Source organism: Arachis duranensis, chromosome 3 (genome assembly GCF_000817695.3).
Source record: "Arachis duranensis cultivar V14167 chromosome 3, aradu.V14167.gnm2.J7QH, whole genome shotgun sequence".
NCBI classification, from domain to species: Eukaryota; Viridiplantae; Streptophyta; class Magnoliopsida; order Fabales; family Fabaceae; genus Arachis; species Arachis duranensis.
In genome coordinates, this window is record NC_029774.3 from 27,183,202 (window position 1) to 27,206,757 (window position 23,556).

The 23,556-nt window shown below is 40.7% G+C and overlaps 1 protein-coding gene across 1 annotated transcript; it reads left to right on the plus strand.

Annotated features, from left to right (window-relative positions):
* Positions 1–1,117: 1,117 nt before the first annotated feature.
* Positions 1,118–23,225, plus strand: LOC110278474 (ubiquitin carboxyl-terminal hydrolase 3-like). Its single transcript, XM_021136735.2, has 6 exons — positions 1,118–1,192; positions 1,315–1,446; positions 1,562–1,600; positions 1,765–1,870; positions 22,956–23,014; positions 23,142–23,225. Exons 1-6 carry the CDS (start codon positions 1,118–1,120, stop codon positions 23,223–23,225), a joined length of 495 nt encoding a protein of 164 aa, XP_020992394.1.
* The last annotated feature ends 331 nt before the right edge of the window (positions 23,226–23,556 follow it).

Genomic DNA, 23,556 nt, shown 5'->3' on the forward strand with positions numbered 1-23,556 from the left:
CAAAAGTAGAAAATGTCACTTATTATGAAGTTCTAAAAGATATACTTGAGTTAGATTATCATGGGCATTCTAAATATGTGCTATTTAAGTGCGATTGGTTTCAAAGTAAAAAAGACAACTTTGGGTTAACACTGGTAAACTTTAGAAAGCCAATTTATGAAAATGATTCATTCGTGTTTGCAACTCAAGTGAGACAAGTTTATTACACAGAAGATCCAAGTGATACTTGGCATGTTGTTACCAACACCATTCCAAGGGATTTGTTTGATATATACGGTGACTTAGATAATGATGACATGGAAAAGTTCAAGGATGGTCCTCAAATAACAAGTTCTATGTTTTATCAATCTACAAGTGTTGAAGATGATGTTAATTGGATTAGGGATGATATACCTGGGACAACAATTGATACATGCATCTTAGATAATCAACCAATGGGAGAAGAGTCTCTTAGAGATATGTCAACTCTATGATTTTCTTCCTTCTAGGTAATTTCATACTCCTCTCAATCCCCTTTACTAATAATTATTTTATTGAATTGTAAGAATCTTGATTTGTTCCCTTTTGCAAAATACTGGAGTTATGGTTATTATCATGATCACTGCTGCTTTTTGTTTAGTTTATGTTTGTTCTAGGATTTGGCTTTTGATACTTGCGGAATTATTATGCAGAGTGTTGTTTCTGAGCTGAATAGAGGTCTTGCTGCAAATGAGGATGATTTAAGAAAGGCGGATGCTGTGGCTAAGGAACTCGAAGCTGCCGAAGGACTAGTTGATCTCTCAGCTGACCTCGATAAATTACAAGGAAGATGGAAACTGATATATAGCAGTGCATTCTCATCTCGTACTCTAGGCGACAGCCGGCCTGGACCTCCCACCGGAAGACTCCTTCTTATAACTCTTGGACAAGTCTGTTTCTGAACTAGTATCATGCATGATATAACTGTAAATTACTTTAGCCTGGTGGCATGAAATATATTTGAAAATGATTCATAATTGTTGAGCAAGTTACAGATTCTTATAGAAGTCTATTGTTTAAAGATATAAAATTATTTTTGTTCTTTCACGTATAGTTCTTGACATAGAATTAGAGCTGCTACAAGAGAGGAAAGCAAGAAATGGCTACCTTGGATGAAAGACCCTCTACCAAGAGGTGGCTTCCTCTTGAAGCTAATCCTGACCTGATCAATCAGGTTACCTCAGCTAATCTGTTCTCTCTCTCTCTCTCTCTCTCTCTCTCTCTCTCTCTCTCTCTCTGTGTGTGTGTTTCTTCTTCAAAAGAAGAAAAAGTTGGAGTTAATTGCATGAATTTCAGTTCCTATGGAGTCTTGGGCTTCCACCAGACGAAGCTGAATCCTGTGATGTTTATGGCTTAGACGATGACCTTCTTCAAATGGTTCCAAGCCCTGTTCTTGCCGTCTTTTTCCTTTATCCACTCACCTCTAAGGTTCACTTTTTTTTTCAAAAAAAAAATTATTTGAGCTGAATTCTATGCCATTAAGTTAAAAAAAGGGATTATATACTATAATATTGTTCATTTTTGCTGCTTCTGATTTTATCATACCAAAGAAGAGAGGTTGCAACAGGAAAATGAAAAAAGGGTAAGTGGACATATCTCCTGGTATGATTATTCCTTTTTCCTTCTATTCTTTGAGAATTTCTTTTCGTAAAATTGGATAATGGAACCAAAGAATCTGAATATTGGTTAGAATGTAAATGTATGATATATTAGGTCACTGATTATGTAGCTGCTGTTCCGGTGTAGGAAAATAGCAATAAAGTGTACTTTATGAAACAAACTGTGGGTAATGCTTGTGGTACAATAGGACTTCTTCATGCTCTTGGGAACATAACTTCTGAGATCAAGCTTGGTAAGCTTACTTCATTCACAGTGTAACACCCTACCATACAGAGTCTTATGCTTAAGTCATAATTCAGAGATGTCAAGGTATTACGACCTCTAAAATAAAAAAATAGTACGTATAGTAGTATGAAAAGGGTTTATAACTAGGAGCCTTTTTAAGAAAAAGGGGTAAACAAAAATCGTAACTCAAAACGCGCAACACTCCGATCGATAACGTAACGAACAAGGATAAACCAGCGCGAGATTATATATATATATATACAAGGGAGTGTCAAAAACAGGAATATCAAGACTCAAAATCCGGCTGCGAAGATAACCGGTCCGAGCATAGCAACATATATATATACAAGTAAATAAAATAGGAAACCCCAAGGAAAACCCAAAGGGGCACAAAACTGAGAACCTATTCTCCAAAATCTCCTATAGGAGGAGTCATCACAATTTGTATTATTTAATGGAGATGAAAGTATCTAAGCAAAACATATAAACCAAAACAGAGTCCCGAGAACAAAGGATCTTCGCTAATCCAGAAGTCTCCAGTATGCCTCAGCGAGAAGCCTCATGTCCTGCATCTGAAAACCACAAAATCCACATGGGTGAGAACCAGAGGTTCCCAGCATGGTAACAACTTCCACATATATAATACATAATAATAGAGGAAAGTCGAAGGCAATCCTAGAACTTCCTCCAGATAAACATCAAAGCTTATAAACAAGCTAAACCATAAGTGGCAACTGACTAAAGATCCTTCAGTCTAACTATATCTTCCCTTTCCAAACCCTTCAGACCTCCCAACCACCAGCAGAAGTATAATATAGCAAACACAGTTATTTCAAACAAGAGATATACAAATAGGAACAGATAAGGCATTTAGACAATTAGCAAGTAATATGCAGTCAATTAAGCAGTCTCAAACAATTCACATAGTATGCATATGATGAATGCCTGTCCCTATTGGCTGATGATATCATCTGTCGGTTATAGAGCCAACCCGACAAGTCTTGGTAGCTAACCATTGGACTGTCCCTCTGTTGTGTCTCCCCAACTCAAGTTATACTCAATATAAACTTGATCATAATCATGATCCAAATCCATCACCCTCACTGGTGAATATTTACGGGGGTGAGCTCATCCGGGGATTTCACAGTGCCCGGCCACCCTGACAACATAGGGTCAAAAGAGCTTCGAGTCTCAACCTGGAGCACGTGGTGGCTAGCCACTGCTTCCTCCCAGGGAAACTCTCATCTCTAACAGTGGAAGTGTAGCATTCACAATTCATTCAGCAGCATATATGCATTTATTCCACCGCCATCCTCCGCATCTCACATAATCATCTTTGATCCTCATTGATCATTCATTTTTCCCTTGCTTCACTCGCAAGTTACCACATTCCCTAGCCCCTTTTCTCATTGCTAGGTATATCATAATGATTTAAGACATAAGTGGTGAGATCGAAGGCTTAAAAGTATGAAATTTGGTTTTTAAAACTCAAAAATCAACTTTGGGATGAAAACAGGGCCACGCGTACGCGCACACCACGCGCACGCGTGGATGGCCACAAAACTCATCGATGTGTATGCGTCATGCATGCTAACGCGTGGATTGAAAAATAGCCAAGCGACGCGCACGCGTCAGCCACGCGTACGCGTGGGTGCTCTTGTGCCCCAGGCACAAAACTGGCACAGTTCTGGCACAACTCTCTGGAAAATGGCTGGGCATTGGGTGCAGCACATCGGTGCGCCCGTGCACACCACGCGCACGCGTGGATGGAGCTTTCTAGAAGAACGCTGTGTACGCGCCAAGTGCGCTTACGCGCAGGGGTCATTTTGCTAAAATTTTTCTAAGTTAAAAGCTACAGAATTCACATATTCAACCCCCAATCTTCCGACGGACAAAACTTTCTCATTTTAAATTGTTTTTTACCCGTTCTTTGAACGGCATGGACATCCCAGATCCAATTTCATTTTTAAATAGATTTGGCACAAAACGGAGATCCGTAGTTCAAGTTATGTCCCACCAAAGTATGCCCAAAACCATATTTTTCATACAAAACCACAAAGTGCCATTTTCAAAACAAGCCATTTTCAACTCTTTTCAAAATCAATCAAAACATGCCAATTTCATCCCTTTTCTTTGAAATCAATCAAAATATATCAAATTCAACATCAAGCCTCCTCAACTCACACATTGACACTTTACCACAATTCACAAAATCACCATCCCATCATTTTAAACCACTTCACCCAAGTGGCTCAAACTCAAACACATTAACATATCATATACTCTTCCTCATGCCACTTTTCAACAACACCAATTCCATTAAATCATCATTGTACACAATCAATATGATACTCCCCATCAACATGGTTCCACCCACAATTCAACCATAATCAATCATCAAGCATATATCACAACATGCATATTTCTCATACATCATACTATCAAGGCATCAGTAATCATCATCACATATATGACCACATCATATATTTCAACCATTCAACAACATCAACAATTCAATGCCTATCTTAGGGCCTCTAGCCTAAGTATTTCCTACCACATTACATATTAGATACGTGAAACTGAGACCATACCTTAGCCGATTTCCCAAGCTCAACCGGATCACTTCCAAACCACTTTTTTCTCAAGCTCTCAAGGCCTCAACACTTCCAAGAACAGATTTTTTACCACCAAATCCTTTTTCAAGCTTTTCAAAATCACCAATCAAGCTCCAATATTCACACATACACAACGTAAGCCACAATCATCATACCCATACACAACAACTCAATACCCAAACATCATAGAACAACAAATTACACTAGGGTTGAGAATCTTACCATACCCAAGATCCAAAGATACAAGATTAACCTTCTTCTTCAAGAGAGTTGGGTCCTATAACATCAAAGAGCCCAAAATCTCAATATTTTTGCTCATGAAACTCGAAATCAAAGCTGGAAATTCGAAGAGCAAAACGTGGCTTACCTCAAGATTACTTGTATGGGTTTTGTAGAGCTCTCCGCGATGAATGCGTGGCTATAAACGGTGCGGCAATCGGAGCTCTAGATCAAAAGTTATGGTGGTTTGAAGATCAAGGGAGACAGAGAACTTGAGAGAGTGTTCTTCCCTCCATGGCCTCCATTTCAGTGTGTGTGTGTATCAAATGAGGAGAGAGAGTGCTGAAAACTAGGGTTTTGGTTTAGTTTAATTGGGCCAAGGGCCTACTTTGGGTCCGGTTGGCCCGGTTTGGCCCGTTCGGTCCAATCTTGGTCCGAATTCTATAAAATTGGTATCAAAATTCTCGTCTCAATCTCCTCTATCACATTTAGCCATAAAAATCACATTTGGGGCTTTCTAAAATAAATTCTCATTTATGGGTTAATTAGCCGTTAATTAACCGGATTTTACATTCTACCCACCTAATTGGGAATTTTGCATACAAAATTCAAATGCAATTACCTGAGAATAAGAGCGGATAATCCATTTGCATCTCTGACTCAAGTTCCCAAGTGTGTTCCTCAACACCGCCTCGACTCCATGCCACTTTGACTAATGAAACCTCTTTTCTATGCAACCGTTTGATACTAGTATCATCAATTCTGACCGGAGCCATTGGAAGCGTCAGATCATCTCTTAACTGAACCGATTCTGGTTCTAACACATGGCTAGCATCAGGAGTGTACTTCCGAAGCTGCGACACGTGAAACACGTCGTGCAGGTTTGAAAGATGAGGTGGTAGAGCCATCCGATACGCCACAGGTCCAACCCTCTCCAGGATTTGAAATGGACCAATGTATTGAGGATTCAACTTCTTTGCTTTAATCGCCCTACCTACTCCCGTGGTCGGAGTAACCTTAAGGAAGACATGGTCTCCTTCCTCAAATTCTAAGGGCTTTCGCCTCTGATCGGCGTAACTCTTTTGACGACTCTGCGCCGTAAGCATCCTATCTTGGATTTTCTTGACTTGTTCAGTGGTCTCAGCTATCATTTTCGGCCCCAACAAGCCTTTCTCTCCAACTTCATACCAACATAGTGGAGATTGACATTTCCTCCCATACAAGGCCTCATACGAAGCCATTCCGATGCTCGCATGGCAACTATTATTGTATGCAAACTCCACTAATGGCATATATCGATTCCAACTCGCCGGTTGGTCCAAAACACAAGCTCTCAACATATCCTCTAATGTTTGGATCGTCCTCTCGAATTGACCATCTGTTTGAGGATGGTAAGCCGTGCTCAAGCTTAGTCGGGTTCCAAAAGCTTTCTGAAATGCACCCCAAAACCTTGAAGTGAAACGAGGATCTCTATCAGAGATTATAGTAGCAGGTACACCATGAAGTCTCACAATCTCCTTTATGTATAACCGTGCTAGCTCCTCAAGGGTGTAAGTCATACGAATGGGTAAAAAGTGAGCTGACTTCGTCAGTCGGTCCACAATCACCCAGATAGCATCAAAACCAGCCCTAGTCCTTGGCAATCCTGACACAAAGTCCATTGCAATACTTTCCCACTTTCATTGTGGAATCTCTAGAGGTTGCAACATCCCGGCAGGTCTTTGATGTTCAATCTTTACCTTTTGACAAGTTAAGCACCTTGAAACATATTCCGCCACATCATTTTTCATACCCGGCCACCAAAACATCGCTTTTAAATCATGGTACATCTTAGTACTTCCCGGGTGAATGGAGAATCCGCTTTTGTGTGCCTCCTTTAAGATATCCTGCCTCAAAGTGCCAACATCCGGCACAATGATTCTACCCTTGAATCTCCATAACCCATCTTTTTCTTCCGACACTCTCCACTATTTTCCTTGCTCAATGGCCAATAACACCTTCGACAATGCGCCATCATCCTCATGAGCCTTCCGGAGTTCGGACTTAAAGTCATTCGAGATCTGTAATCGACTCAAACACAGAGTCCTGGACACTTCTTGAACACCAATTTTTAGGCTCTCAAACTCCTTGAGCAACTTTTCTTCTTGAAGTGTCATCCAAGCAGCATACAGCGACTTCCGACTCAACGCATCCGCTACTATGTTTGCCTTTCCTGGATGGTAATGCAACTCAAAGTCGTAGTCCTTCAACAACTCCATCCACCTCCTCTACCTCATATTAAGCTCTTTCTGATCAAAGAGGTACTTCAAGCTCTTATGATCAGAGAAAACTTGGAACTTAACCCCATAGAGGTAATGCCTCTACACTTTTAGCGCAAACACGACCGCAGCAAGCTCCAAATTGTGCGTAGGATAATTAACTTCATGCGGTCTCAACTACCGTGAGGCATACGCCACCACATTATGATGCTGCATCAGCATGCACCCCAGACCCTTCAATGAGGCATCACAGTACACCTCAAATGGCTCGTTCGGCTTAGGTAACACTAACACAGGTGCAGTGGTCAACTTTTTCTTCAATGTCTGAAAGTTCTCCTCGCACTCAGGAGTCCAAACAAACGGAGTGTCTTTGCGGGTTAACTTAGTGATTGGCAAAGCTATCTGTGAAAAGCCCTTGATAAACCTTCAGTAATAGCCAGCTAAGTCCAGAAAACTCCTTATCTCCGTTACGGTGGCTGGTTGCTTCCAATCCATCACAGCCTCCACCTTAGTTAGATCTACGACTATTCCCTTTTTACTCACCACGTGGCCCAAAAACTTCACCTCACTCTTCCAAAACTCACACTTAGACAGTTTTGCATAGAGTTTCTTCTCCTTTAGAATCTGCAACACGGTTCTCAAGTGTTCTGCATGCTCTTCTTCAGTTTTGGAATAAATTAGTATGTCGTCAATGAAGACAACAACAAATTTATCGAGAAACGGATGGAAAACTCTATTCATGTAATCCATGAATAACGCAGGAGCGTTCGTCAACCCAAAGGACATTACAGTGTACTCGTAATGACCATAACGAGTCCTGAAAGCGGTCTTAGGGATATCCTCACTCCTCACCCTTATCTGGTGATAACCGGATCGCAAATCGATCTTGGAAAAACCCCCGCTCCTTGTAACTGATCCATGAGATCATCAATTCTCGGCAATGGGTACTTATTCTTTACTGTCACCTTGTTCAGCTGCCTGTAATTCACACAGAGCCGCATACTCCCATCTTTCTTCTTTACCAGTAGCACTGGCGCACCCCATGAAGAGACACTTGGTCGTATAAAATTCTTACCCAACAAATCCTCTAACTGAGACTTTAGCTCGTCCATCTCTAACGGTGACATCCTATAAGGAGCACTTGAGATTGGTCCCGCCCCAGGCACCAATTCAATAGCAAACTCGACCTTTCAGTTAGGTGGAAATTCATCAATGTCATCGGGAAACACTTTCGGAAACTCACACACAACCAGAATCTGCTTCAACCTTTGATCATCACCCGAAACACCTGCGGTTAACAACATGATACCCTGACATTCGGTTCCGAAACAATTCACCATCATCGAATTCAAGTAATAATTATTCACCACGACCGCCCCTTCTGTATCCTCCGACATAAAGTACACTGACTTTGTAGAACAATCAAGCAGAACATGGTTCTCAGATAACCAGTCCAATCCCAAGATAAGATCAAGACCAATCATTGGCAAGCAGACTAAATTATGAACAAAATCGCGCTGCTCGATCCTAAAGGAAACTCTCGGGCATCCTAGCCTGGTTACCATGGCTTCATGGGTAGCATTATACACTTTTAGGTCATAACCTAAGGTTACAATCTTCAATCCTAACTCATGGGCTTTCTCAAATGCAATGAATGATGCGATGCTCCCGAATCAAAGAAAGCATTTAAAGTTTGACCAGCCATTTCACAGTTACCTCGAATGAGTGTCTCGGATCCCTCGGCACCTATAGCTGAGGTGGTGAACACCCGACCAGTTTGTTGTGCCTTTCCAGCACCTTGTTTCTGCTTCTCTGGACAGTTGGCGGATTTATGCCCCGCCTTTCCACAATTGTAGCACAAGCCCCATCTGGCCTTGCACGGGGTTTCCGGATGGTGACTCCCACACCTAGTACAAGCTTGCTCATTCTGAGGCTATTTTCCATACCTTTTCCCTTGGGAGTTGTTGTTGTTGGGTCTCCTAAAGAAACCTCCCCGCTTGAAAGGCAGACATCTAGGTGCGAAGCTCTTCCCTCAGTTTTGTGGGAATGATCCTTTGTGACTTCCTTTCTCAGCGGTTGCCCTCTTTACACACTCTTCAGCAACCCTATACTTGTTTACCAACTTGGAGAAAGTCCTAATCTCTATTGGTCACACTGAACTGAAAATATCGCTCTGAAGTCCTCCTTCATACTTAACACACTTCCATTCCTCATATTCTACCAGAGTCCCTTGACACATACGAGAGAACCTGAACAGCTCTTCAAACTTGTCAGTATACTCAGATACGGACATGATACCCTGCTTCAGCTGTAGTAACTCAAGTTCCTTAGCCGTCCTGGCAGAAGTCGGAAAGTACTTCTTATAGAACTCCTCTTGGAAGGCATTCCAGGTGATATAGTCATCACCCTGCTGCAGAAGACGTCGGATACCTTGCCACCAATGTGATGCTTCACTGGTGAGCATATAGGTAGCAAGCTCGACACGCTGTCCGTTGATAAACCCCATTTTTAGGGTTTATCTTGTATTGAATTCAGAGTGTTTTGATAACCTTTTGTCACATTTAGCCTATGAATTAGCATGGTTTTGTTATCTCTCCCATATTTATGCTTAAGTGTAAAAACATGCTTTTTAAGCCTTATTTTGATGAATTCTAATTTCTCCTTGATTCCATAAGATGCCTTGATGTGTTTGCTAGTAGTTCCAGGATTGAAATAGGCTAGGCATGGATCAAAGGAAGCAAGGAAGGAAGCATACAAGTGGAGAGAAGAATAAAAAGTCAAAGAAGCAAAGTCAGCCAAGCACGCGCACGCGCACAAGGCGCCCGCGCGCACAAGGCGCCCGCGCGCACATTGCAGAATCGACCAGGGACGCGCACGCGTACCGTGCGCGCACGCGTCGATGACCGCACATGACTTCATTAATGCAACACGTGCCTGGCGATTTGAGAGGGTTTCTGAACCCATTTTTGGTGCCAATTGCTAGGAGAAAGGAATAAAAGGATTAAGGATTAAGGGGAAGGCATGAGGGAATCATATAGCATAATTAGGATTAGTTTGGAGTTAGTTTTAGAGAGAGAAGCTCTCACTTCTCTCTAGAATTAGGATTAGGTTTAGGTTAATCTCTCTTCTTAGATCTAGGTTTAATTCATGCTTTGATTCACTTTTCCTTTATCAATTCTTAATCTTCTCCTACTCCTCTTTCTAGTTATGTGCTTTACTAATTGTAATTCTTCATTTTGTTTTAGCTAGATTGTTGTTCCTTTGTTTTCTTTCAATAATGCAATTTGAGGTAATTCATGATCATTGTGATTTCCTTGATTGTTGTTGTTAATTCTTAGCAATAATTGTTGTTAGATTCTATCCTTGTTCTCAATTTACTATGCTTTTCTTATGTGCCTTCCAAGTGTTTGATGGAATGCTTGGTTGGATTTTAGTGTAGGTTTTGTTCCTCTTGGCCTCGGTAGAGTAATTAGTGACTCTTGAGTTATCTAATTCCTTTGTTGATTGATAATTAGGAGTTGCTAATTGATTTGAATGCCTCTAAAGCTAGTCTTTCCTTTAGGAGTTGATTAGGACTTGAGGAATCAAATTGATTCATCCACTTGACTTTCCTCCATGGTTAGAGGTTAACTAAGTGGGAGCAATGGACAATTCTCATCACAATTGAGAAGGATAACTAGGATAGGACTTCTAGTTCTCATATCTTGCCAAGAGTTTTATTAGTTGTTAGTTTATTTTCTTTCCATTTATATTTCTTGTCTAAAATCTTAAAAACCCCAATTATAACTTACAACCAATAACAAGACACTTTATTGTAAATCCTAGGGAGAACGACCCGAGATTTGAATACTTCGGTTTATAAATTTTAGGGGTTTGTACTAGTGACAAACAATCTTTTGTATGAAAGGATTATTGTTTGGTTTAGAAACTATACTTTACAACGAGATCTCATTAGTGAAATTCTAAACCGTCAAAAATCCAATCATCAAAATGGCGCCGTTGCCGGGGATTTGCAATGGTGTTATGTTATTGGTTATTGTACATATGTGAATATTGTGAATAGGTTTATCTTTTTGTTTGTTTCTTAATTTTTGTTAGTTTTATTTTGTTCTCTCACTATGAATTCTCCCTATGGCTATGAGTTTGGTTCTAATTTGGTTGTAGGAAATGTGCACCTCAATGATGACATTCATTATGGATGGAACCAACAAAGATGGGAGGAGCCTCAAGGAATTGATCACTCCTATTGGCAACAACCTCCGAATACTTATAGATATAATTTCTATCCTAATGCATGCCAATTTAATGGCTATGATGACTCTTTTTGTGACACTCAACAACCACCATCATATGCCTATGAATCTCATCCTCAACGTGAACCTCAACCATTCTCACAAGCCTTTCCATACCAAGCACCTTCCTATGATCCATATCTATCATATGACCAATCATCCATACCATATTTTTATGGCCATTATGAGCAAGAACCTCTAGAATCACCACAACCATATCAAGATTACTCCCAAGAACCACCTCAATACATACAATCTCCACAACCTTACCAAGAAGAACCACCTTCCCATTATGAACCCTCTCTCCAAAATAATGAACCTTCTTACTCACCCTAAACCCCGATAGACGATCCTCTCACTTTGTTACTTCAAGGACAAGAAGCCATGAAGCGGGATACACTTGAGTTTGTGACCAATTTGACCAAGGTGGTGCACACTTTAGCCCACCAATGTTTGAATACTCAAGGTACTTCCATGAACACATGTGAAAAGTCAAAAGGAGAGCAAAGCATGAAGGAGAAATTGAAAAATCCGGTGAAGAAGGAGGAGTCGAATTTTGTGCTAGAACAGTTGGGAGAGCCTATGATCATTGAAGAAAAGGAAGAAGTGGTTGAAGATTTAGGAGATATTGAAAGTCCATGGGAATGTAGCATCATGGAGCACTCTTCCAAAAAGCTTGATATTGATGTTGAGGAGGGTGCGCAACCTCCAAGGCATGTCATCGCTGGAGATTTGGAAGAAGCTTATCAAGAAATGGATTCAATTATGGATGAATTTCTATCTACAATCGAATTCCCTCCCATTGGACATGAAGTTAAAACTATAGAAGAGTGTGCACAACCTCCCATACCCTTGGTGAGCAATGAGAAAGAGATCTGCCAAGGAGAGAACATTGGCATGGTGTACATTGAAATTGAAGAATATGAAGAGGTTGATCAAGAGATGGATTCATTCATCAATGAATTCCTATAAAAAATTGAATCACCTCCCATTAGGCAAGAAATCAAAGTTCTTGAAGACAACACCAAGCCAAGTGAAAAAGGGGAAAAGGTTGAAATTGAAGAAGCTTGTGAAGAGGTGGAAACAACTTGAAATCGAGGAAGCTCGCAAAGAGGTGGAAATACACAAAGAAGAGCACAAGGAAGTAGACCTTGCATTGTCTAAGTGTGGGGAGGTCTCCCTTCCCAAATCACCATCCAACACAACATTCAAGTGGGTAAAACTCTCATCCCTAAGCTTCACTTTCTCACTTGAATATGGTTTAATTGAATATGATGGTCAACTTAGAGCTCTTTGTGGAGTTAGGAATAGGAGAGAGTTGTGTAGTGGTTGGAAATTCGGTATAAAAATCATAAAGGCCAAGACTCTAAGGTATAGGAATGAGGATGGACCAGAAATCATCGTATATGGGTCTAGAAGGAAGCATTGGTGGAATAAAGAGAATTCTATGTGTCAATCACCCTTATGTCAACCACCCGTACGGAAAAATCATGAAACTCAACTAAAGGATGGGTGTGAAGATAAGATATGGGATCCCGGTTCGTTATGTGAAGACCAACTATGGGGACTCATATCTTGGGTAGAACTTTGCCCAAGCTTGATGAAAAGGGTTGGAAATTCTGTCAACCAATTGAGAGGCAAGGATCCTTAGATGAATAATATCAAATTGCATTTTTGTGAATTGTATGATGGTTGATTGAATAAAGAGTTGTGAGCAGTATGGGGAGCATTTGAGCATACTTTTCCTGATAAAAAAAGGGGGGTGGACGCGCGCGCACGCGTCCCTGAGCGGATGCATCACCACCCACATTCTAGAGAGTTGGGCTTCTCTTGGGCAAACACTATGCCATGAGCCCAACCTGACCCACGCTGACGCGCACTACGTGCGTGCGCGCCAATCATGAGAACAAAAACATGTACGCGGACGCGCACAAGCCGCGCCCGCGTCGATCTGCTGCTGCAATTTTTTGAGCCAAGCCCCAGAGAGTTGAGCCGGATCTAGGCCAACTTTAAGCCCCCAGCCCAACTCGATTTACGCGGACGCGCACCTGCCGCGTGCGCGCCCATATGCCCAGGATGGAACAGACGCGAGCGCACGCATCGCGCTAGCGCGCCTTATCACAGATTACCAACGTACGTGGACGCGCACTTGCCGCGCGCGCATCCCTTCCATGCTGCCGCCACTCTAGGCTTCTGACCCGAGAGTTGGGCGTGCGTCAAGCCCACCCTAAGTCTCAGGCCCAACCACATGCACGCGTGCGCGCGCTGTACGCGCACGCGCCGTTGCATAATCTGCCAACCCACGCTAGAGCGCACTGCACGCTCACGCGTGGATCACCATTTTCCTCAATGTACGCGGACGCGCAGGGTGCGCGCTCGCGTCGATTCAAAAAAAGGGATAACCCTAATACGCGAAGGACACTGCGCAGTCGCGCACTTTCTCTTCTTTTTCCCCCCATCATCTTCTTCCTCTCTCTACCTCCGTTCAGCCTCTGTCCGCCGGCCATCACCACACGGCCAACCCTTCTTCGACTTATCTCTCTCTCACTTGCCCACCCCGCTTCAGTCTCTCACCCTCACCTCAACCACCGCCGCCACTATTTTCACCGCCACCGTCCACGGCGGTGCGAGCTTCTGCCTCTGCTGCCCTTTCCCCTATCCCAAATTCCTTTTCCCATTCCTTTCTTCTCTGCTCCCAGGTTCTTGCTCCAACTCTGCTTGTTTTTAATTTTTCATTTCTGTTACTTACTGTTAGTTGTTTGTAGTTAGTTAGAATTGGAACTTTGTATGTTAGGTTAGATAGAAATATTTGCTGTTAGGTAGCTAGGACTGGATAGAAGATTCTAGGCCTGATAAGTGTTCCGTATGTGCATATTTGCTGTTTGTTTTCTTGGGTACTGTATGTTGATTTTGGGTTGCTATTTTGTGCAAATTGTGTTGCCTGCATGCTTTCCCACTGTTGTTATACTTGATTGATGTTGCTTTCTTGCTATGTGAGCTATTTTGCTATCCGGGAACGTCCAATTTTTAGCCGGAATGCTGCCCAATTTTCTAGAAATCTGTCTTCATCTTAATCTCTATTGTAATTTGGGCTAATTTCCGTTCCCTTTCAACTTCCCGGATCTGCACCAATCATGGTGACCATGAACCAGAACTTCTCTTTTAATTGAGCCTCAATATCGTCATACCACTAATCCACTTTTCTAACTCACTAATTTCTTTAACCATTTAACTTCTACTCACCTTTAACCCTCTTTAACTATTCTTTCTAAAGTATGATGATTTTTTGCTTAATGAGTAAGAGTTGTTGACTTTAGTGAACATTGCATTCTTGTTTACTTGTTCACTTAAGCTTCCTTGTTTACCAACTCTTTTCAAATTCAGTTCACATCATGATTGTTATTAGCCAATTGATATCCTGAACATGCCTTCTTTGTTACATGCTAAGTGTTTCATTGCTTATATTCTATCATATTTTTCAGGATGTCGGATAAAGGAAAGGCTATAGCCACTGCCTCCAAGAAAAGAAAACACTCTACACCCTCTATTCCCTCCATCTACAAGAATTATGCTAAGAATCCGTTAAATGACGAAGAAAAAGAAAATCAGTTGCTACCTTCTACCGATCCGACTAAGTTCCCCAATCTCTACTGTGAGCTTCGACTTTCCAAGTATCGGACAACAAAACTAAATACCGAGAAGAAGCTTGTTCTCCCCAATGATGTCCGACGGTCCATTACTAGTCGGATCCTTGAGTTGGGTATAGATTTTGTTGACAGAGATTTGGGGGATATTAACATCTCTTGGGTGAAGGAATTTTATTGCAACTTCTTCCGTCCCACTTTGGATTCGGTTCAGTTGAGGGATAGAGAGGTTATGATTACTGAGACTGCTATAGAGGAGGCATTACAGTGTCGGCACATTCCTGATGACATGTGTGCCCATCAGCAGGCAGAGATGGCTATCCATACCATGACCTTTGACTATGAGGCGCTGAGGCGCGTGATTGGTTTACCTGATACCACTTGGGTCATGGATGCGACCAACACCAAGCCTAAGGAAATGCTATTTGCTCAGCTGACCAGAGAGGCCAAGACTTGGCAGATGATCTTTGCCCACTATGTCTTGCCTACTACTCACTTCTCTGAGATCCCTATGGAGATGCTTCTGCTGATTGGGTGTGTCATGGAGGGGAAGGAAGTCTATTTCCCTCGACTTATCCGACAGTGCATGTGGCGGGCGCATGCCTACTTCTATTTCCTACTTTGGTCACGAGTATGGCGTCCCTAGCTGAGGTCCCATGGCTAGACGATGATGTGCTACCACTACCCCCTGATACAGATGACAGGGAGGTTACTATTCCTTGGGGTGGTTGGGTGCACGAGAGGCCCCCAGCTAGATGCCGTTCCAGGGCTAGAGCAGTAGTGGGGACACCTTCACCATCAGCCCCTACAGCAGCCCCATCTTCCTCGACAGTTCCTCCGGCGGCACCCGAGCCCACTTATCTACTGATCCAGCGTCTGTTTCGGTTCTTAGAGCGCGAGAGACTCCATGTCAGACGCCGACTGGATCGGATGGACCAGGCGCTCATTTCTCTGGGTGCTGAGTTACCTCCGCTTCCCGACTCTCCGGCCTCCGATGAGCAGGATCATCAGGAGGAGGATGCGGAGGCGCCGACTCAGCAGGATGCACCTCCAGCTGCCCCAGCCACCACAGAGACCACACAGACTCATACAGAGCCAGTCCCGCAGCCACAGTTAGAGCCAGAGCCTCCCGTTGTACTTTCCACTAATCCTCCGGTTTAGCATCGAGGACGATGCTTGATCTTAAGTGTGGGGAGGTCACCGGTAGCACCACCATTAGAGGACCGGTGAACATTTTGGCCACTTTCCTAGTTATCTTATTTTGCATATCTTTTGTATACATTTTGATGCATTTTGAGTTTACTTTGGATACCTTTACTGCTTATTTTGGATTTTAGATATTTTGATGCTTTTGGATATTTTTAGATGTTTTAGATGATAGATTCCATACTTTTAGTTGGATTTTTCTTTATACATTTTTGCATATCTTTCTTTTTAGTTTGTGGTTGTGATTAGAAATCATACTTTGAATTGCAAACACTTAGTCACCCTTTTTGCATAAGAAATTGGTTTTAAGCGGAAAAGGAAAGGGTAAACTAAGGAAACTCTTGAATTTTTCAATCACAACAATGCTTAATCAAATATTGAGATTTTTCAAGAAATTTAAATATAAGGCATTAACCCAATTGATTGAATGAAAATTTTTGGTGAACTTGCTTGAATTCATACTTTGTGAAGCATGTATTGAATTAAGAACACAAGCTTGTGAGACTTGAGCCTAATGAAGTGGTTACATTTTATAAACCACTTATTTTCCATTCTTGTGTGAAATTGTTCTCTTTCTATGATTATGATCCTTGATTTGCTTGATTCTATATGTCCATTTATTTCTTGTATTCATGCATTTGTATGATTGAGGCCATTATTTCATTAGCCTACTTACCCAAATAGCCTACCTTTTACTCCCCATTGTTAGCCAATTTTGAGCCTATGCTTAACCAACTTATTCTCATTCTAGCACATTACAAGCCCAAGGCGGAAAACCAATGAAAGTCCTTGTTTGGATCTTTGATTAGCCTAGGCTAGAGAGAGTGCTTATTATTCGAAGTTGGTGAGGCTTGGGAACATTGGATGGGATAAAAAGGGTAGTGCACTTTCATAATTAGGAAATGGGAACATATTCATGTATGGATTAAATGTATAGACCTTATGCATTGATGCTCTTGTGTATAGTTTGAAAGAAAAAAAAGAGAGAAATGAAAAGAAAAAAAGAAATAAAAGAGAAAAACAAAAGAAAAGAAAAGAAAGAAAGAAAAAGGAAGAAAAATAATAAAAAGGGGACAACATGCCCCAAAGTGAAGTCAATAAAAAGGAATCAATGCATAGGTGTTATAAATCAAATAAGAATGCATGAGTATGTAAGAAAAAGTGAAGAATGGGTAGTTAGAGTAGTTTGAATTTGTATAGGTCATTATGTAGGTTAGGTGGGAAAGTCTATGCTAATCAAAGATTCAAATCCTAGTCCACTTAACCATAAATGATCCTACCTTGACCCTAACCCCATTACAACCTAAATGAAAGACCTCAGGATGAATGTATGCATACATTGAATAGGTGTTGATTGTTAGAAGAAAATCAAATTTTGGAAAGCTTGAATAGAAGAGAATTGAGTGAATTAACCCTTAAACACTTGAGTGAATAGAGCGGATACACATCCGGTGAGGGTTCAAAAGTTCAATTACATGTATTCACCCATATTATCTATATTCTTGCAAATTTGAACTCCTTTTGATAATTCAATACAATTGTGGTTTGGATTTAACTCCTATTGTCCTAACTATTGTGCTTACACATGTTCTCTTGGAAATTGATATGTTTGAGCTAAGCATTTGCATTCAATTTAGGTAATTACATTTAGATAGGACTCATATAGTTTAGTTGCATTCAATAAATGTCACACCCCTTAGTTCCTTCTTATTTTAGCATGAGGACATGCTAAGGTCTAAGTGTGGGGAGGTTGATAAACCCCATTTTTAGGGTTTATCTTGTATTAAATTTAGAGTGTTTTGATAACCTTTTGTCACATTTAGCCTATGAATTAGCATGGTTTTGTTATCTCTCCCATATTTATGCTTAAGTGTAAAAACATGCTTTTTAAGCCTTATTTTGATGAATTCTAATTTCTCCTTGATTCCATAAGATGCCTTGATGTGTTTGCTAGTAGTTCCAGGATTGAAATAGGCTAGGCATGGATCAAAGGAAGCAAGGAAGGAAGCATACAAGTGGAGAGAAGCATAAAAAGTCAAAGAAGCAAAGTCAGCCAAGCACGCGCACGCGCACAAGGCGCCCGCGCGCACATTACAGAATCGACTAGGGACGCGCACGTGTACCGTGCACGCACGCGACGATGACCGCACATGACTTCATTAATGCAACACGTGCCTGGCAATTTGAGAGGGTTTCTGAACCCATTTTTGGCGCCAATTGCTAGGAGAAAGGAATAAAAGGATGAAGGATTAAGGGGAAGGCATGGGATACTTTTAGATACTTTAGATGTTAGTTACCATTAGTCATAGTTTAGTTTTAGAAGTAGTTAGAACTAGATTCTAGAGAGAGAAGCTCTCACTTCTCTCTAGAATTAGGATTAGGTTTAGGTTAATCTCTTTTCTTAGATCTAGGTTTAATTCATGCTTTGATTCACTTTTCCTTTATCAATTCTTAATCTTCTCCTCCTCCTCTTTCTAGTTATGTGCTTTAATAATTGTAATTCTTCATTTTGTTTTGGCTAGATTGTTGTTCCTTTGTTTTCTTTCAATAATGCAATTTGAGGTAATTCATGATCATTATGATTTCCTTGATTGTTGTTGTTAATTCTTAGCAATAATTGTTGTTAGATTCTATCCTTGTTCTCAATTTACTATGCTTTTCTTATGTGCCTTCCAAGTGTTTGATGGAATGCTTGGTTGGATTTTAGTGTAGGTTTTGTTCCTCTTGGCCTAGGTAGAGTAATTAGTGACTCTTGAGTTATCTAATTCCTTTGTTGATTGATAATTAGGAGTTGCTAATTGATTTGAATGCCTCTAAAGCTAGTCTTTCCTTTAGGAGTTGATTAGGACTTGAGGAATCAAATTGATTCATCCACTTGACTTTCCTCCATGGTTAGAGGTTAACTAAGTGGGAGCAATGGACAATTCTCATCACAATTGAGAAGGATAACTAGGATAGGACTTCTAGTTCTCATATCTTGCCAAGAGTTTTATTAGTTGTTAGTTTATTTTCTTTGCCATTTATATTTCTTGTCTAAAATCTTAAAAACCCCAATTATAACTTACAACCAATAACAAGACACTTTATTGTAAATCCTAGGGAGAACGACCCGAGGTTTGAATACTTCGGTTTATAAATTTTAGGGGTTTGTACTAGTGACAAACAATCTTTTGTATGAAAGGATTATTGTTTGGTTTAGAAACTATACTTTACAACGAGATCTCATTAGTGAAATTCTAAACCGTCAAAAATCCAATCATCATCCATCAGGTACCACTTGTGCTTGCAGTGCTCGCTCTATAGCCTGAAACCATGTATCGGCTTCAGTCAGGCTAGTAGTTCCCTTGAACTTGGGTGGATTAACCTTCAAGAAGTTTGCCAGTGTCATCGGGCCCTGAGCTCCACCTCCATCATTACCATGGTTGTTCATCTGTTGACCAAGAGCCTCAGCAGTGGCTTGCATAGCAGCAGCCATATTCTCCAACGCCGTCATAAAGTTCACCGGATCATTAGGGTTAATCTCCGGCGCACGAACATTAGTACGACCTCTACCACGACCTCTACCGCATCCACGAGGCGCCATCTGGTTCCTATATACACCAAATAATTGATATTAAGTTGATCAGTCTCAATATCGGAAGTCTAGTGCTTTAAAGTCCCAAATGCATGCTCATGAACGTTTATGCCAATTATATCAAGCAGATATACTAATAGCACATAACACACATACAGAGAATGCACAGAAGCATAGTCAGTCCATCCTTCAGGCTCTACAGAAACGAGCTACTCTTATACCATAATGTAACACCCTACCATACAGAGTCTTATGCTTAAGTCATAATTCAGAGATGGCAAGGTATTACGACCTCTAAAATAAAAAAAATTAGTACGTATAGTAGTATGAAAAGGGTTTATAACTAGGAGCCTTTTTAAGAAAAAGGGGTAAACAAAAATCGTAACTCAAAACGCGCAACACTCCGATCGATAACGTAACGAACAAGGATAAACTAGCGCGAGATTATATATATACAAGGGAGTGTCAAAAACAGGAATATCAAGACTCAAAATCCGGCTGCGAAGATAACCGGTCCGAGCATAGCAACATATATATATACAAGTAAATAAAATAGGAAACCCCAAGGAAAACCCAAAGGGGCACAAAACTGAGAACCTATTCTCCAAAATCTCCTATAGGAGGAGTCATCACAGTTTGTATTATTTAATGGAGATGAAAGTATCTAAGCAAAACATATAAACCAAAACAGAGTCCCGAGAATAAAGGATCTTCGCTAATCCAGAAGTCTCCAATATGCCTCAGCGAGAAGCCTCACGTCCTGCATCTGAAAACCACAAAATCCGCATGGGTGAGAACCAGAGGTTCCCAGCATGGTAACAGCTTCCACATATATAATACATAATAATAGAGGAAAGCCGAAGGCAATCCTAGAACTTCCTCCAGATAAACATCAAAGCTTATAAACAAGCTAAACCATAAGTGGCAACTGACTAAAGATCCTTCAGCAGCAAATATACATTTATACTTAGCCATAAGCATGGCTCCACCGTAACACGGCAATAATCTAGCCATCCGGCTCACGGTTAAATCCATAACCAGCCAATTCATTAACAATTACGGCCTTTCGGCCCATGGCATAATAAACACTTCCACCGCCATCCTCCGCATCTCACATAATCATCTTTGATCCTCATTGATCATTCATTTTTCCCTTGCTTCACTCGCAAGTTACCACATTCCCTAGCCCCTTTTCTCATTGCTAGGCATATCATAATGATTTAAGACATAAGTGGGGAGATCAGAGGCTTAGAAGTATGAAATTTGGCTTTTAAAACTCAAAAATCAACTTTGGGATGAAAACAGGGCCATGCGTACGCGCACTCCACGCGCACGCGTGGATGGCCACAAAACTCATCGACGCATATGCGTCATGCACGCTAACGCGTGGATTGAAAAATAGCCAAGCGACGCGCATGCGTCAGCCACGCGTACGCGTGGGTGCTCTCGTGCCCCAGGCACAAAACTGGCACAGTTTTGGCACTACTCTCTGGAAAATGGCTGGGCATTGGGTGCAGCACATCGGCGTGCCCGCGCACACCACGCGCACGCGTGGATGGCGCTTTCTAGAAGAACGGCGCGTACGCACCAAGTGTGCCTATGCGCGGGGGGGTCATTCTGCTAAAATTTTTCTAAGTTAAAAGCTGCATAATTCACAAATTCAACCCCCAATCTTTTGACGGACATAACTTTCTCATTTTAAATCGTTTTTCACTCGTTCTTTGAACGGCATGGACATACCGAATCCAGTTTCATTTCTAAACAGATTTGGCACAAAACGGAGATCCGTAGTCCAAGTTATGTCCCACCAAAGTATGCCCAAAACCATGTTTTTCATACAAAACCACAAAGTGCCATTTTCAAAACAAGCCATTTTCAACTATTTTCAAAATCAATCAAAACATGCCAATTTTATCCCTTTTATTTGAAATCAATCAAAGTATATCAAATTCAACATCAAGCCTCCTCAACTCACACATTGACACTTTACCACAATTCACAAAATCACCATCCCATCATTTTAACCCACTTCACCCAAGTGGCTCAAACTCAAACACATCGACATATCATATACTCTTCCTCATGCCAATTTTCAACAACACCAATTCTATTAAATCATCATTGTACACAATCGATATCATACTCACCATCAACATGGTTCCACCCACAATTCAACCATAATCAATCATCAAGCATATATCACAACATGCATATTTCTCATACATCATACCATCAAGGCATCAATAATCATCATCACATATATGACCACATCATATATTTTAACCATTCAACAACATCAACAATTCAATGCCTATCTTAGGCCTCTAGCCTAAGTATTTCCTACCACATTACATATTAGATACGGGAAACCGAGACCATACCTTAGCCAATTTCCCAAGCTCAACCGGAGCACTTCCAAACCACTTTTTTCTCAAGCTCTTAAGGCCTCAACACTTCCAAGAACAGATTTTTCACCACCAAATCCTTTTTCAAGCTTTTTAAAATCACCAATCAAGCTCCAATATTCACACATACACAACCTAAGCCACAATCATCATACCCATACACAACATCTCAATACCCAAACATCATAGAACAACAAATTACACTAGGGTTGAGAATCTTACCACACCCAAGGTCCAAGGAGACAAGATTAACCTTCTCCTTCAAGAGAGTTGGGTCCGATAACATCAAAGAGCCCAAAATCTCAATATTTTTGCTCATGAAACTCGAAATCAAAGCTGGAAATTCGAAGAGTAAAACGTAGCTTACCTCAAGATTACTTGTATGGGTTTTGTAGAGCTCTCCGCGGTGAACACGTGGCTGTAAACAGTGCGGCAATCAGAGCTCTAGATCAAAAGTTATGGTGGTTTAAAGATCAAGGGAGAGAGAGAACTTGAGAGAGTGTTCATCCCTCCATGGCCTCTATTTCAGCATGTGTGTGTATCAAATGAGGAGAGAAAGTGCTAAAAAACTAGGGTTTTGGTTTAGTTTAATTGGGCCAAGGGCCCATTTTGGGTCTGGTTGGCCCGGTTTGGCCCGTTCGGTCAAATCTTGGTCCGAATTCTATAAAATTGGTATCAAAATTCTCGTCTCAATCTCTTCTATCACATTTAGCCATAAAAATAACATTTTGGACTTTCTAAAATAAATTCTCATTTATGGGTTAATTAGCCGTTTATTAACCGGGTTTTACACACAGTAGTTGCCTAGTTATAAGATTATTTGTGCATTGATCTACTGTTCTTTCTCATTTGTTTTCTGTTGATTTTATTGTATTCTAGTTGAGGGGTGTTTCTTTGACAAGTTCTTCAAAACTACTGCAAGCATGGACCCAATGCAGGTTATTATTTCTTTCTGCCAATGCTTTCTTTCTTTCTTCCTCAAATTGCACAAATAATAGAGATCGACACTAATGGTTATCCAAATATAATGCTCATTTGCCATTTTTGGACATTTATGTGTTTCAGCGTGGTGTATTTCTCGAGAATAATAGAGAGATAGAAGTTGCTCAAGTTTTGATGGACTTTCAAGGCAAGTTATTAATCATCTAAGTATATTGAAGAAATTGGAAAATTGCCTTCTTATACCAATTTTAATGTTTAAATATCTTTAGTTTAATTTGTAAAGTGGGTGTAGAATATGTAATTGAAAAAAAAATTAATTCAATATTTTGTGTATTTAAATGTTACTAAAGATCTATTGTAATATTTTTTGTTATTAGTAAAGAAAATCTTTTGTAACATTTATTAGAGTATTGCTATAGAATATCTATTGTAATATTTTTTAAAATGTTATTAGAAAGACTTTTTGTAATATTTTTTAAGTGTTATAAAAAATATCTACGGTAATATTTTTCTAAGTGTTACAAAAAATATCTATGGT

Coding starts and splice junctions, on each gene's coding strand:
- LOC110278474 (XM_021136735.2), top strand. CDS start 1,118: ATGGCTACCTTGGATGAAAGACCCTCTACCAAGAGGTGGCTTCCTCTT. Junction 1,447..1,561: donor TTTATCCACTCACCTCTAAG/GTTCACTTTTTT, acceptor TGATTTTATCAT/ACCAAAGAAGAGAGGTTGCA. Junction 23,015..23,141: donor CAAGCATGGACCCAATGCAG/GTTATTATTTCT, acceptor TATGTGTTTCAG/CGTGGTGTATTTCTCGAGAA.